Here is a 17,015-nt window from a genome sequence, read left to right on the forward strand (position 1 = left end):
AATTAATAAAATAAAATTAAAATTCTTTTTTAAATACACACTGATATCATGAAATTTAGATAATACAGTTTTCATTATGATCATAAATTTAAATAGAGAGAAAGATATTATTTTCTTTTATTTACTAGTGACGTCTAACAGACTCTCTACTACAGTGTTATTTGTTTTTGTCACTTCAATCTGTACGTATAGATATATTAGACCTTTTTTCACGCCAAATGATCATTTAATTTTTTTTTTGCACGCATGCGGACAAAACTGCAAAATAACTAAACATGCTATTTTTTATCATATCACATTACTGAACTGAATTTCTTTTTGCTGGATTTGAGTTCGCGGATGATCCGGCCTATCACGTGTATCTAGATTAAAGTCTGAAATATTGATAGGTCCGCCTAAAAAATTTTAGGGGTTTTCAACCAATTCTATTTTTTTGAATTTTTCTGAGTTTTGTACAGACTAAACAAGACTCAACGGTTATCGTACCAAATCAATAATCAAAGACGGTATCATTTAGAGTTTGCAATTGTTCTAAATATAAAAATCAATATTTTAAAAAAATTATCATTATTATAAAACTTCTCTGATTTGGGCCTGAAATGGCTAGTATACAGTGAGCTTGGACCAAATTCAGTGGTTTTGGGCCAGGCTGCAGCTTAGAGTTGTTTGGATGGAAAGAAAATGATTGATAAATACATAAATAATTGGTTGAGATTTTTTCTTTTATTTTTTTCTGTGGGGAGGAATAGATGAGAATTGTTAATTGGGGAAAGAATATGTTGAAGAAAATGGTTAACCCCACATGTCTCCATTTCCAGCTAGCTAAGGCTGTCTCATGGCTGGCTTCACTTTCAACTTCAACCTTATCATGCATCTGCGAATCTCACATTCTTAACATAGAGATAAGAACAATTTCTGATTACTTGATCAAATCATAATCAAATTATTAAACCATTCACCATTGTCAATTGTAATAAATTATCTGCAAATCGAAATTAGGTTCTCAACATTATGATTCAATTATTGAAATCTTTAAATTATTGGGTTCGAGATATGTAGCCCACTGGAAAGATATTCCAAAGAATATGACGACGTCGTTTCTGTGGGGCTCACTCTCCCAAATCACTTTTGCATGTGCAAATCTTCATCATCTATTCATCTCCCGCTGTCTTTCTCTCGCAGTAATGTCCAGTTCAGCTTCAGCTAAGCCACATTCAAAATTTTGATACCCACGTTCAACCACTTCTTCTCTATTCACTTCTCTTTCTCTGTTTCTTTTCCTTCATATAACATCAAGATTACACTCCAAGAACGATGAAACAATCCTACACCCGGTAGACACTATGCACTGGTAATTTTTTAGCTTCCAGTTTTGATCTGCAGCCCTCTTTCTCAATGGCCTCATCAAGTAATCTGCTTGACTATGCTTTGTTTCAACTCACTCCTACTCGAACCAGGTACACTAACTTCTCTCTAGTTTCCTTTTTTGTTTGGCTCTTTTTCATAAGTTTATTAAGGCAAAGTTTCTGTGTTTTCAATTTCAAGATTTGATCTTGTTCTGTTCTATGGAGGCAAGACTGAGAAACTGGCTTCTGGTTTATTTGAACCTTTCATTTCCCACCTCAAATTTGCTAAAGATCAGATTTCCAGAGGTGGGTACTCCATCAAACTCTGCCCACCCACCGCCAATGCTCCTTGGTTCACCCAAGCTACTTTTGAGAGGTAAAAATTGGATCATTATTGAGTATCATGGATTATATTTGGGTTGAATTTTGAACTATTATTGTTCCTGGATATCTAAAAAATTTGACTAATTATTGAATACTTTCACAATTTCCATTCAATAAAAAGACCCTGGAGTTTTTCTGGATCCAGATTGTACTCCAGGGTTCTGTTTTTTAATTTTATAGTACAGAATTGCTCATACTTTGTGTTTAAAGTTCCTAAATTTGATGCAATCTACATTGGGGTGTGACTCTCTATCTTCACTCTTGGAAAACAATAATTTTAACATTTGTTTTTCTAAAATGGATAATTTACTCTTCTTGTGAACAGATTTGTGCGTTTTGTTAGCACTCCAGCAGTGCTTGAGAGATTTGTCAGTCTAGAAAAAGAAATCTTGCAGATTGAGAGTTCAGCTCAAGCCAATGAATTGTCAAACGCTGATGTGAATGGAAAATTGGAGGAAGGTATAGATCATTAATCATTATAAGCTTCACACTCACGTTTGAATTTGTCTGCTTCCATTAATTGAGGAAAATGCACCACAAAAGGTGTAATTTGTGTACTTAGTAGACATTAGCCTTGTTTTGTAGGTAGTGGGCTAGCTGCCAATTCTAACAGAAGGAAGTCAATTGACCCCTCCAAGGTGTGATGTCTTATCAATGAAATTATCGATTAATTGTTGTGCTTATCTAGAAAATCATATTAATGATCAAATTCTTCTTTGGTATTTGCTTCCAGGTAAAAGGGGAACATGAGAGACACAATGAAACTTCACCAGAAGAAAACTCCAAGTAACCATCTTCTTTTTTACTTAAAAGGCTAAACTTGGTATATTTGTTGTCTTTCCATCTACATCATTAATCAATCATTTGCTTGATATGGTAGGATTCAGCTCCAACGGCTTCTTGAAACTCGGAAAACATTGCTTCGCAAAGAGCAAGCTATGGCTTATGCCCGTGGACTTGTTGCTGGATTTGAAGTGCATAATATAGATGATCTCATTTCCTTTGCAGATGCATTTGGAGCCTCACGGTTAAGGTATGACTTTTGAAAATTAACCAAGAAGTTTATTTCTGCAAAGTTTTTAAGGATGAGAAAGAGAGTTCTTATGATGGTTGAATCAAGATAGAAAAAGATATCATAGAAGAGTAATTTGCATTTTCATATGTCTTCAAAATGGTTAAATCCTCCCTAGGCATTGGCTAAATATATTAATGCTAGTTATTAAGGATGGGGAGAACTGTAGACTAAAGTTTGTTCTAGACCTAGTATTGATCCTGTATCCTGAAATCAAGTATGTGTTTATATGCAGGGAAGCATGCATTAATTTCAAGGAATTATGTAAAAAAAAGCGTGAGGATGGTCTTTGGATGGAGGAATTAGCAGCAATGGAAGCATGTCCACCATCGGAATTGTCATTTTTGGGAAGTTCAGGAATAATACTTAATAATGATGCTGGCAGCCTTAATCCAAATATTGTACTAACTTTCCCCAAAGGTGATGTTATGCAAAATGGATCCACAGATGCATCAAGGTCTGATTCAACTGCCAGTCATGCAAGTTTTGACAGCAAAAAGGGTACTGTGTATTCTTTCTATATCCTCCAAGTGCTATGTGCATAGAGCATTTTTTATACTTCATTTTAGATAACAATCGGTCCTTCTGTGACATCGACCACATTGCTTTGCAGATGATAACTTGGCAACATCAGATCAGATGACATCAACTACCAACAAAGTTCATGTGCCAACGCCGTGGTCAAATCAGATACCTCAGTATATTTATAATTTCCAGAACCCTCAACAACTTCCTCCATACCAAGGATATCCATTCCCTATGCAGCCTATCCCTCCTCATTATGCAATGGCCATGCAGTGGCCTCCCAGTCTGAAAGAATCTGCTCTGGTAAAAAAGGAGAAATTTCTGAACAAAAATGGGCTTGAACATTCAGGAGAAGATGGAGAAACCGAGTCCAGCGACTCTGAGGTACAGAGTGATTCAGATTCATATATGCAGCAAAACAAAAGGAACTCTTCTACAGATTCTTCCCACAGGAAAAAGCATAGGAAGAAGTCCTCTAAGACAGTTGTTATCCGTAATATTAACTACATTACTCCAAAGAGAAGAAGTGGAGAAAAAGCCAGTGTCTCTGATGAGTCTTCTTATGATGAGGATGATTTCACTGATGAAGATTCCCTCCAGCAAAAGGTACATGATGCAATTGGATCATTGGATAAATTGCACAAGTCAAAGTCAAGTAATCATGGGAAAAAAGGTTCAGTCAAGAGTAACCACACTTCCAATGGGTCACATGATGCTGGTCTCCAAGATTTTGGTGATGGTGTTATTTCAAATCCTTCAGAGGGAGGAAAGAAAAATGAGAACTGGGATGCTTTCCAGAACCTCCTGATGAGAGATGAGGAGGAAAATGTTAGTGAAGTAGGTAAATTGCATCCAATGGATGTTCCGGACGAGCATTTTATTGTCAAAAGCTTAGGTAACGGAATTACATTGGCGAACAACCGCGCTATGGACTTGGAATTGGAGAAAGTACCAAAGCAACGGATGGCTGCAGGTGATTCCTTTGTTGTGACTCAAAGGGATGGGGTATCTGAAAATAAAGATAGGATGGAAGATATTGAAAGTGCAGAGAATCTTAGATCAGTCATGAAGAGAAGGGATTCCACAGATGCAGATCTGGTAATTCCACAGAGAGTGGAAGAATCTGGAGGTAGACTCGGGGTTATCCTGTCTGCAACCGAGTCATCCACGATTAAGCCTAGAAACAGAGAAGATTGGTTTGTCATCAGCCACTCAGGGAAACCAGAAAACGAGAATTCAATTGATGACATTATCTTCAATGGTGATCAAAAGTCATCATCAGATGGTGATTATTTGAATTTTGAAAACGGTAGAAAGAATGTAGCTGTTGATGATTCTTTCATGATACATGTTCGACCAGCAGTCGATGATCTGTGTGACTCTCCTTGGAAAACTGACATCAGCATGGCTGCAGATATTAATTTATCATCCCAGTCAGAAAATGGCACTGTAAAAGAAAACCACGAAGTATTGGGTGGTTATGAACCAAATGATCTATGTGTGGTACTTGAACGTGATTCTGGATTAGAATCAGCAAGGGAATCCTGGACTTCAGACCATGGAATTGACATATCATTCATGGAAACTGAAACAAGGAGCTCAAGTGTTGAAACTACTAATCATGCTGCTAAGAAGCTTCCTTCAAATTGCGAAAACCCTACAGTGAAGAAAAAGGAAAGTAGCGGAAGAAAAGTTCCAGGCAAAGAAGTTAGGCCTAGAGTTTCATCTGGATCCCCTGGAAATAACAAAACTGGCATAGCATCCAAGAGCAAGAAACCGTCGCTTCCAAGCAGGCCTATAGTGCAGAAGAGCAAGCTGGAGAAGGTAGTGAAGAGTTGTAAATTACTTAATCAAATTGTTGTTGTCTGATTACATTTCACCACCTTTTTTCAACTTTCTTATGAGACATGCTTGTGAACAGGAAGAAGAAATTCGGAAGAAGATGGAAGAATCATTGATTCAACGCCAGAAAAGAATTGCAGAAAGAACTGCAGCTAGTGGTGTTACTCCAGCATCAACCAAGAAAAACCCCATCAGAAAGTAAACAAATGAAAGGCTCCATTAAGTTAAATCGGAGTAAAACCCGTTCATGACACGAGACACGAACAGCTTAAGAAAATATCAGAAGGTAAGTGAAGTTGTGAAAAATGTGCAGATCATAATTTCTTGATGTCTTAAAGGTTATTTTGGCAATCCGAGGTCGATGGAAAGGGCTATACACCAGCTATCCTGGAGACCGAATCCTCAGTATTATTCAACAGCATCTTCAACATCTCCACAGAATTATAAATCTAGTAGCTTATATGTATAGTTTTCACTTCTTCACATTCTTTCATACTATTGTAGCTAAGTAGAGTGAATCCTGAAGGCGTCTCGAAAACAATAACCCATCTGTTTAGTCCCTTGTTCCCTGGACCTGGCTGGTTTGTTCTTTAAAACTGTGTAGAAAACTTCATTGTTGCTGTATACGTTTCATGATTGTTTATAGTCGTTTATATTTCTATGTAGTTAATGCCAAATTGGTATTGAGTTTCATTTTATCCAAGTTGCAGCAATGGTTAAGGAAAAAGAGAGACTAAAAGAAAAAGCAAGGTCTTGAGGTTGCATGATTTTTATCTTCGATCTACTTAACAACTTGCAAATTAAAAGCCTAAAAAAATTCTCAATTTTATACGATAGATTAAAATTTTCCGAGAAAGTTTTTGATTGTAATTTTACTACTGAATATGTTCTTTCAACAACGCTAAAGGGTAAAAGCAATTACAACTAGACCTGCCCAAAGGGCGGGTCCAAACTGGTCTAGAATTGAAACCAGTGGTTTAGGTTTTAGATTATTGAAACCGAATCCCAAGATTTCTCAGTTCTCATTTCAATTTTAACCAAATTTGGTAAAAAATTCGTTATCAGTTTTGATCTAAACTAATTGATTTCAATTCAATTTAATTTGAGTGATTTTAGGTTTGAATTAAATAAATCCAATTTCAAATCGATCACACTCAAAAACCACTTTGGGCATGAGCAGCTAGCTACTGAAGAAAACAAAAAATACGGTTGGGCGGTTACAGAAGTATGTGTCTTTGTACTAAAAAAGGAAGAAAGAATTTCCGAAAGATTCATGTAATGTGATATTATTAGACAAATAAACAAATTTAAGAATAGTTTGAAGAAAGATGGCAGTTATGAGTTTTGTTTGTTTTACTGATAATAATGTTAAATACATACACATATTTAGAAAACATGATTAATTAAAACCACCTCAACATAGATGTTATAATATTAGCTGACGACCCTCCAAAATAATCCTGAAAATAAAAGATCAAAATTTGTTCAGATTAACGTTTAGAAACAGAGCCCTCCGATCCTAAAACTTTATGACACTAATGGGCAAAATAGCAGAAACCAACTATTACAGTTACTGGTAATAAAAGGACAAGCTATTTTCATTCGTCTCTTTGGCTTTCTCTTTGTCAGAGAAGTTCCAGAAACGACGAACCTTTTTCCCTTACGAATGAAAAATTGCTTGGGACGTTTATGGTTTCTTGTGCATACCCTCTTCGATTTTTGAACGATTCTTTTGTTTTCCAGCCAAAGAAAGAGAAAAACATCAGATAGATAATTCTTATAAAATATATTTATATTTAACAGAATAAAATATTCTCTGTCGTTCATCTCCACCCTTATTATTTCTTCTCCATGTCTTTATATGACTTCTAGTTCCACGTTACAAAACTATGACAACTGGGGGTTTATGTGGTTTGAAGCCATTGCTGCTCGGTTGCAGGCCTTCAAGAATCGAGGTATGTCCTGTTTTTATATGCATTTGATGATTATATTGTGTAAGATATCTGATTCAATTCCCAGGGCTTTTTAGACAAGATTTGTTATAATTCTGTGCCTTCATTCTTGTTGTTCATCTTGTCCCCACATCTTGGAATTGCTGAGAAAATGTTTTGGTTTTGAAGGAAAAAAAAAAAAAAAAAAAAAACCTTTTTGTTCCATTTTCTTCATAATCATCCGGATTATCCAAAAATGTTTCAGAAAATGCTTGTGTTTTGGGTTCTCGGTAGGCGAATAAGTTTTTCCCTGATATTGAAAAATTGCACACCTGCATAGCAAATATGGTGTCGGCCTAGCAGTGCTAACAGAAACAATAACATTGCAGCATCTATTGAGAATTGGTCATCTACCCAAGCACCACAAAAAGGATGCCAAAGGACCGAAGATGGAACGGGCACGGCGATTTACAGGCAATTTCATCTTGATGATGAAGCTTAGAAAGAAGATTTTGACCTTCAGGGACGCCATTGACCTACCACCTTGTGATGGCACAGAAAGCATTACTGAAGTAGCATAACTTGCATTCCTCTTCGCAACAAATAAAAATATTAAAAACCTTTTGTTTTCAATCTCAACCCTTTTGTGTTCTTGCAGTTAGTTTCAAGAACATTGAAAGATCTGCATGAGTTTCACCCTGATGTCATATCCAGAAGCCAGTTGTCAGAAATTAAGGGAGCATCTATTGATAAGGTGCATCATGAATTGATGTAATGTAATGTAATAAAGAACCAAGCTAATCATCTACCTGCATGATCAAACAGGTTCTGGTTTACTATTGTGAGGCCCTGAAAGCTTTTGGAGATTCATGGACGAAGAATCAAGAATGGATGGACAAATTGACATCTGATAAGTTTAGCAATATTGAAAAATTCAATACAGAAAAACTTCGTATGTTGAGAAATAACATATTTTGAGTAACTTGGAGTAATTTTTTCCTTTTTCTTAATAGATTCTTTTCTTTTGGCAGTTCAAATGGCACTGGCAATGCTCAATTGTGTGATTAAAATAACAAAAGAAAAGTCGGATATAAGTGATGAAGATGAGCAGAATAAAGATAGTCTACCAGATGAGCAGATTAAAGATAGTCTACCTGCAAGTTTATTTAGAAAAATTTTGATGGAGTCCTCAGAGAGCAGCACCTCCTGTTGTGCTTCTCCAGTCACTCCAACATCTGTTCTGCCAACACAGTTTATGACTTCTCCCAATTCGGATGTTTTTGCAAACATTTCGTGCTCATCACCTGTTCTCAGGTCTTTGAGAGTTCAGGCTGTGGGGAAACTGAACCCAATTCATATAAAACGCCTCTCATTCCAGATTCCTCCAAGTGAGGGAGCTCAAGGCTACGGCTCTTGGAACCTAAAGAATAATGAGAATGACGAAGTGATGGAAGAGGTAGAAGCAGAGAGTAAATGCTTGAACCCAAAAAGCAATGCGGATGAAGAGATGATGTTTGAAATGGAAGCGAGCAGCAATTCTGAAGTAACAGAGGTCGCAAAAGAAGATGATGCTAGAGATTGCTGTGCAGAAAATGGATCACCAGAGATTGAAATGCTTGAGACAACCGAGACCTCTGAAGTCACAGAGTTAATAACACCAACTTCACCACCTACTCCCCTGCTGATCCCAACCATGACGCAGGCTCCTCCAGCACCTACTCCCCTGCTAATACCATCCATGTCGCAGGTCAATGTAGGAGAAACACTGCCACCTCCTGTGTTGCAATCAAATGTAGTAGCCCCATCTCTTCTCTCTCCTCCACCACCACCTTTCGTGCTGCAACCTAATTTGAAAGCTCAACAACCACCATCCACACAACCGCTTCCTCCACCTGTGTTGCAGCCTAATAAACCGACAGCAGAAGTTCTATTGCCACCCCCAACCCCTGAGTCACAGCCTAACGTAGCAGCAGCAGGTGCTCCAAAGGTCCTGCCACCACCACCCCCACCTATGACATCAGGAACAGTAAACGCTGCACTGCCAGGAAGTGCAACAGCAGCACCAGCTCCACCGCCGCCAAACATGACTTCTTCAAAAGGATCAATGCCATCGCCGCCGCCAACACCATCCATTGCACAAGGAGATGCTCCCCCTCCACCACAACCCAAGGCACAAGGAGATGCTGCCCCTCCACCACCACCCACGGCACAAGGAGGTGCTCCCCCACCACTATCACCCACGGCACAAGGAGGTGCTCCCCCACCACCATCAGCCACGGCACAAGGAGGTGCTCCCCCACCACTATCACCCACGGCACAAGGAGGTGCTCCCCCACCACTATCACCCACGGCACAAGGAGGTGCTCCCCCACCACCACCAGCCCAGGCACAAGGAGATGCTGCCCCTCCACCACCACCCACGGCACAAGGAGGTGCTCCCCCACCACTATCACCCACGGCACAAGGAGGTGCTCCCCCACCACTATCACCCACGGCACAAGGAGGTGCTCCCCCACCACCAGCCATGGCACAAGAAAACAGAGGTGCTTCCCCACCACCTCCCCCTGGTGCTGGAAGATCCTTACGCCCCAAGAAGGCACAGACCAAATTGAGGAGATCAAGCCAAATGGGTAATTTGTATCGGGTTCTCAAGGGGAAGGTGGAAGGAGGAAATCCAAACGTTAAACAAGCTAGCGGAAGAAAAGGTTCGGCTCCAGCCAACAGTGGTGGAAAGCAAGGAATGGCTGATGCACTAGCAGAGATAACAAAGAAGTATACTTTTTGAAGAACTTCAAAACATAGATTATGGATATGACCCATTAAAATTAACTTTATTTGGAGGACACTGGAAGAAATTTAGCTATAAATCCTAATAAATTCCCTTCTTTGTTTTTCAGATCAGCATACTTTCAACAAATTGAAGAAGACGTTCAAAAATATTCAAACTCAATCACAGCGCTGAAGTCTTCCATTAGTACTTTCAAAAACAAGGACATGAATGAGCTGATAACTTACCACAAATACGTTGAATCCATCCTTGAGAATTTAGCCGATGAAACACAGGTAACAACAGTAAAGATCGTTCAGTTTGGTTCTGCTCTTTAAGGTTACATGTTCCATATATCAGACCAGCAATTCTATGCTGCAGGTTCTTGCCAGGTTTGAAGGTTTCCCTCAAAAAAAGTTGGAAGCAATAAGGACTGCAGCTGCACTCTACGCAAAGTTGAATGGAATAGTAACTGAACTTCAAAATTGGAAGATCGTTACTCCCTTGGGGCAACTCCTTGACAGGACCGAACGTTACTTGAATAAGGCAAGTTCAAATTCACCAGTTACATAACAAAACAATTCCCAAATTTTACAACCAGCTGAAAGAACACAAACATACAGATCAAAGGAGAATTGGACGCCTTGGAGAGAACAAAAGATGAGGAATCCAAGAGGTTTCAAAGTCAGAATATCAACTTTGACTTCCAAATACTTGTGCAGATCAAGGAAGCAATAGTTGATGTTTCCTCCAATTGCATGGAACTGGCACTCAAGGTAGTTGTCTTAACATTCTGTTGTAAGGCAGATCATATCATTGATCATTTGGAAAATGCATATAATTGGATATATATATTTTTTTACTTTCTTTCTTTTTGGATTCTTTCAGGAGAGGAAAAGTGGAAAAACAACAGACTCTAAAATTCTTTGGGGGACTTTTCAATTTGCATTCAAAGTTTATTCCTTTGCTGGAGGACAAGATGATCGTGCTGATGCATTGACAAGGGAATTGGCTCAAGAAATAGAGGCAGATTCACCCCAACAGTACCACTAATTACTTGAAAAGCTGCATATCAAACTCTTCAAAAAATATATATATATATATATTATATGTAAAAAAAAAAAGAAAAAGGACCCCGTTATGGTGTGGTGTGTTGTATATATATGCTACATAGTGTTTCTTTTGATTTTGAGGAAGTAGGACTTAGCACTGCCTTTCGAGTTTCTGTGTGAAGAGATTCTCTGAAGATAACATTGAATTAAAATTTTTAGTCATAATTCTCCATGTGTATTATATATAATTTTGGAGCTTCCCATGTTTAGCGAGTGGTTGTTCTACTTGTTTTTACAACCTTTTTTCCCTCGCAACAGTCATTTATTAATATCTATATCTATATAAATATAATAAAACCAAATTCTAATTAAAGTAAGTTCTCTTAGGTATGATAAATGACTTTCTATCAGATTTTCTTTCCTATTTGTTTATTTTGTCCATATATTATTATTATTATTATTATTATTATTAATTAATTAATAGATAACTCTCTATTGTTTTTTGATGGAGACTTTTCAATCTAATAATAGCAATAATAATACTGATAAATATGATTTTTCTCTTACTCCATGATAGATCTGATTTTCTTTTTGCTCCATCATATGAGTCTCTCAATGTTCGATTTGATGAAAGGACCTGCAAAATAAGAAAAGATGGTCAAGGGTCTACCGGGAATGCCCCCGGTGGAGACCCTCCGACGTTCAAGTCAGATTCATGAACTAGGGTAGTATGGATAAGCAAGAGTTACAGAGAAAAATAAAGTAAAAAAAATATGGAGCCCCGGAAGAAGCAGAAAAGGAAGTCCCCTGGAAAGAGAAGACCCCCTCCCTTTTTACCTGTCCCTCCTGTTCCTGCTATTGTGCTACCTGTCTATGTCACTCAGACCCGTACGTACGGACGTGTCAGACCCCCCTCTCCATGCCAGGCAGCCATTTAATTCCCCCGGCCCGCGTGCAGGCAGGGCTGCAAAGTGACTGGACTAGCTCCTCTCCCTCACATCACATCACCGGGCTAGGCTTCTTTCGGGTAATCCATCCGGCCCGGCGTGTCTGGGTTGAGGGCTGAGATGCTGAGTTGGTCAGCCTAAGGAGCGTTTGATGGGCTTTGGGCCATTGTTCTTCTCTTGGGCCCGGCCTCGCCAGGGTAGAGGAAGCCCGATGGTCATCAATTGCCCCTTTACCTCCTCAGCAGTTATTACATGAGTGACGAAGGGGTAAATCCTTAAACTCTATTTATGACCGCGTGGCCCGAGAATTGCTCCTGTCAAAAGCGTCCTTTCCTTGCCTTTTTATTTCTTTGTCTCTTTATTTTGATGTTTGAATGTATGGCGATTTGGATATGTGTATTTGATGATGAATGATATTTCACCTCGGCCTATACCTCATTATTATTTTTTTACTCAGACTGTCTTCTGGTTTTATCAATTTTACTTAATTGATGGACCAGGCTATCTCTATTGGGACTTTGCTAGTCGAACTGACCTGGACTAAGAGCTCGGTGTCTGGCTAAACTTCTGACTTGCGAATTTTTCTTGTTCTCATGAGGGCATTTCTGTTTTTGGCTCATGACCTCGTCAGTGCTGCGAGCTTGGATATATAATACTTAGAGGAATGTCTTATTTGCATGACTGCCCCGCATTAGATGATTTTAAATCTTGTTCTTGTTACGAGCTCAGACATCTTGTCCCTCTGGATGTAATCTTCTGGCGGTCAGTGCGGTCTGAGCTGTGTGCTCCACTGGGATAGGGAGCTTGGCCTTTTTTCGTCTTCCTCTTCCTGGATCATCTTTGCTAAGTGTTTGTTTACTGTGGGTTAATCCGAGCTGTGAGCACAACCCTTCGCTTTCGTTTATCCTTTTATGCGTTTTGCATGGGCGGGCCTTTTCATATAGGGATCTCAGCTCTCTGTTGTTTTTTCTACACTTAGCTTTATTAAGCTTGATTGTTTACTTGTTGTGAGTCCGTCCGTACTGCGAGTTCGGGAGCTCAGATTTTTATTCTTTGTTTAGGCTTTTATGCCTATAGCCCGTGATGCTGCTTGTGCTATGAGCTCGAGAGTTCGGGATTTCATTTTCTTTACTTTGGTGCCCCGAGCTATTTTGTGAAGTCGAACTTAATTTCTTACTTTCTTGTCTAGCCTTACACAGGCTATGTTTCAGCCTGACTGCTTGTTTGTTCAGCTTTTAACCTTTCTTTTATAGGTTTATAGCCTCGCCAGCACAAACATAAGGCTCAATAGGGAGGTATGTTTGGCCCCTCTGGGCTTTTGGGAAGATTGACCCCGGGTAGAAGAGGTTGGACTATCTGTTTTGGGTTTGACCATACTGGGGTTCGATTCTTTTATATCCAATGAGTCAAGACTTTCCACTGCCCCGTCCAATCATTCAGAATGGTTCATTTGGCCTTTTACATTGCTCTTGTCCCCTTGATTCTTTATCTGAGCATTTGGTCCTTGAGTATGTCTCGGTTGTTTGGATTTTTTGCCCCCGAGTGCTTTCCGAGCTGTCTTCCCTCGAGCGTTTTGCGAGCTCTTTGCTGCTTATACCTTTCTCTAGGTTGCTTATACCTTTCCCTAGGCTAGCCGAGCTGGTTTAGTGCTAGCGGTCAATTCTCAAGGTCAGTGCCTCCTATGATTGCTCCTGGTCCTTTGTTTGGTTCTTTATCTTAGTATGCATTTTGTTTAGGATTCGCCTCACTTTAATTTGGTCTGCCTATTGGATTTACTAGTACTGAGCTCATTTTCTTGAGATCGGCATGGTGCTTTGGCACTTTGGCGCTATGAGCCTTGCATTGGCCTTTAGTAGATCGCATTGCTACATGATATAGGCGTTGGAGCGCCTTAGTTTAATTTCGTTATATGCTAGCTATTTTGCAAGATCGAGGTCTTATTAGCCTGTAATCCGAGCTCTTTCGAGAGGCCAGATTTAAATTTTTTATTTCTGTTCCAGCACCCTCTTGAGGTCAGCATGACGCTTTGGTGCTTTTGGCTGTTGTGTGAGATCAAAGTCTCTTTACCTTATGACCCAAGCTCCTTTGGGAGGTCGGAGTTTAACTTTTAGTTTATGGTCTAGTGCCCCAATCTTTTATTGTAAGGTCGGAGCTGTGTTCTTATGAGTTGTTTTTGCGTGTTGTCATCGTATGCCGCTGTTTGTTGTGAGCATACAGTATTTTTTAATAAAAGGTGAAAGAATAGTTCCCTTCATCCTCTCAGCTTGGTTTTGTGGTGCTGGCGGTTATTTTCCGAGACCAGTTACCTACCTCACTGAGGGCTTGCTTAAGACTCAGGCTCTTAGGCCTTACTGTCGCTTCCAGACTCTTTAGCCTTGCATGGGATTCAGGCTCATTGGCCTTACTGTCGCTTCATCATCTCAGACGGTTTTGTGGTGCCGGGAGTCATTTTCCGAGGCCGGTCACTACCTCACTGAGGTCTTGCTCAAGATTCAGGCTCTTAGGCCTTACTGTCGCTTCCAGGCTCTCTAGCCTTGCAGGGGATTCAGGCTCATTGACCTTACTGTCGCTTCGTCATCTCAGCCGGTTTTGTGGTGCCGGGGGTCATTTTCCGAGGCCGGCCACCTACCTCATTGAGGTCTTGCACAAGATTCAGGCTCTTAGGCCTTACTGTCGCTTCCAGACTGTAATACCCGGATAGACTCCGGTATCGGAATTCCTACCTTCCAGTGGAATCTCGGATGTCGAAAACCTCTAGAAGGGTGAAATCACGTTTTTATGAAATGTTTTAATGTGTTTTATTGATTTTAAGTAAGAAAGAAACTAAATTTTAAATGAAAAAGACCATGGAGGCATTTCCAGGTTCGGCCGCCGAACATTGGATAGTTTAGGGGGGCAAGTTAGGCTTCCGAAAGTGGTTCAGGTTCGGCCGCCGAACCTCATGTTCGGCCACTGAACTTGCATGAGTTTTGGAGGCACTTTAGGCTGCCGAAAGGTGGTCTAGCCAGCCCCCTATAAAAGGGCTCCATGGCCGAAACGGGCAAGCTTTCTCCCCATTTTTGGCCAACGGTGAGTCCATGCTTTCCCATGGTTGATTTTTGATGTCCTTCCTCAAATCTTTCAAGTTTTAACAAGTTTTAACTTGGTTTGAAGATATTTGAGCAAAAAAAAGAGTGAAGTTGGAAACTTGGAGACCTCAGGAGCTCGATCTCTTCCATCTCCGAGTTGGATCGCCTCTCCTCTCGATCTTCAAGAGGTAAGAGTAGATCTCTAACTCATTCTATGTTTTAAACAAGTTTTATGTGATTTGTGGGGTAGAAATGGATGTTTAGGTTATTTTTGAGTTTATGGGTTAATGTTGAGTTTTTGAGCAATGTGGGTTGTTTATGTATGTTTGATGTGTTGTAGTTGGGGGTTTAGGATAGTTTGAAGCCCCTAGGAGCTTATGTATGTGTGTATGCATGTTGTGGAAGTGTTGGTTTTGAGTTGAATGGTTTGGGAGGCAAATGTGCATCTTGGAGGCTAAGTTCTGCCCTTTGGAAGAACTCAGGTTCGGCAGCCGGTTTTCGGGTCGTTACACAGGCTCTCTAGCCTTGCATGGGATTCGGGCTCATTGGCCTTACTGTCACTTCATCATCTCAGCCGATTTTGTGGTGCCGGAGGTCATTTTCCAAGGCCGGTCACCTACCTCACTGAGCTCTTGCGCAAGATTCAGGCTCTTAGGCCTTACTGTCGCTTCCAGGCTCTCTAGCCTTGCATGGGATTCAGGCTCATTGGCCTTACTGTCGCTTCGTCCTCTCAGCCGGTTTTGTGGTGTCGAGGGTCATTTTCCGAGGTCGGTCACCTACCTCACTGAGGTCTTGTGCAAGATTCAGGCTCTTAGGTCTTATTGTCGCTTCCAGGCTCTCTAGCTTTGCATGGGATTCAGGCTCTTTGGTTTTACTGTCGCTTCGTCATCTCAGCCGGTTTTGTGGTGCCGGGGGTCATTTTCCGAGGCCGGTCACCTACCTCACTGAGGTCTTCACTTAGGATTCAGAATTTTTTCTGCAAAATAAGAGCTTGCACAGAGCGTATATAACGAGGATGCTCGTTGTTAATTCAATAATATTCATCAATAAATAATATGTTGCACATGTCACTTAGTTTCATATTTCAGATGAATATAAATATTAGTTCTAACTAATAATATTAACTCATGCAATTTAGAGGTTCAATAAATAATATTTTGCATGTGTAAATTTCTCCAAGATTTTTTAATTTATAAAATACATGATATTTTTCTTAGGAATGTCTGTGCTAACATTGATAATAAAATTGTCATGACAATACTTGAATTTTAATGTTATGTGAGCAATTATCAAGATATTTAAACTCAGAGAAGTATACTGTAACGACCCGAAATCGGACCGCTACCGGCGCTAGGATCCAAATCGACTTAAGGTCGCCGGGACCCGTAGCAAGCCTAACATACATCCTGTCATACCTGATAAATCCCATACATGATCATACATTTACATAAAAATTTTAAACTTTCCATCTACCAAGCTCGACCTGTGCATGCACTGAAACTGAATACATAAAAATCCTATACTAGAGCCCTCATCAAATGCTCTAGTTGGGTCAACATTACATTAGTCAAGCTTGGTTTACATTTCTCGACACATTAATAAAAACATTCTATAATGATCATGTATCAAAAGGGATTAATCATAACTCTAGGGTCAAGCACAATACTAATCCTCCATACAAATCTGTACAATATCTTATATTACATTATCTTTCATGTCCACAACTAAACTATTACATACTTAAAACTTTTACTCTTGCTGACTTCCTGATCTATCCTGAACCTGCAAATCTGGGGGTTAAGGGAAAAGGGTGAGCTACTAGAGCCCAGTGAGCAGAATAGTAAAACAATATATTAAAATCTATGCTTTCATGAAATGCACCACATCACAAACAAATCACATCAAGGATGGACTTGTCACCAATAGTCCTTTACACATTCCAATGGTACCAGGGGCGTAGAATGGGCCTCGCTGGTCTTTCTCTTACTCTGTGCCAGGGGCGTAGAATGGGCCTCACTGGACTTCCGTACCGTATCATCGTCATCATATCATATCGAGGACTAATGGGTCATCCAACATCC

At 39.9% G+C, this 17,015-nt stretch overlaps 2 protein-coding genes across 2 annotated transcripts; both read left to right on the top strand.

Annotated features, from left to right (window-relative positions):
• Positions 1-1,040: 1,040 nt before the first annotated feature.
• LOC110605145 (COP1-interacting protein 7) lies at positions 1,041-5,862 on the top strand. The gene is made up of 9 exons (XM_021743494.2): positions 1,041-1,457; positions 1,546-1,722; positions 2,056-2,189; positions 2,316-2,368; positions 2,464-2,516; positions 2,611-2,763; positions 3,038-3,303; positions 3,416-5,151; positions 5,249-5,862. Exons 1-9 carry the CDS (start codon positions 1,396-1,398, stop codon positions 5,369-5,371), a joined length of 2,757 nt encoding a protein of 918 aa, XP_021599186.1. The 5' UTR covers positions 1,041-1,395; the 3' UTR covers positions 5,372-5,862.
• A 148-nt stretch (positions 5,863-6,010) lies between these two features.
• On the top strand, positions 6,011-11,132 carry LOC110604879 (uncharacterized protein At4g04980). The gene is made up of 9 exons (XM_043952425.1): positions 6,011-7,124; positions 7,490-7,672; positions 7,759-7,854; positions 7,926-8,052; positions 8,132-9,872; positions 9,998-10,163; positions 10,249-10,413; positions 10,491-10,643; positions 10,756-11,132. The coding sequence occupies exons 1-9, from the start codon at positions 7,059-7,061 to the stop codon at positions 10,918-10,920; spliced, it is 2,862 nt and encodes a 953-aa protein (XP_043808360.1). The 5' UTR covers positions 6,011-7,058; the 3' UTR covers positions 10,921-11,132.
• Positions 11,133-17,015: the final 5,883 nt, after the last annotated feature.

This window comes from Manihot esculenta, chromosome 17, assembly GCF_001659605.2.
Source record: "Manihot esculenta cultivar AM560-2 chromosome 17, M.esculenta_v8, whole genome shotgun sequence".
Lineage (NCBI taxonomy): Eukaryota > Viridiplantae > Streptophyta > Magnoliopsida > Malpighiales > Euphorbiaceae > Manihot > Manihot esculenta.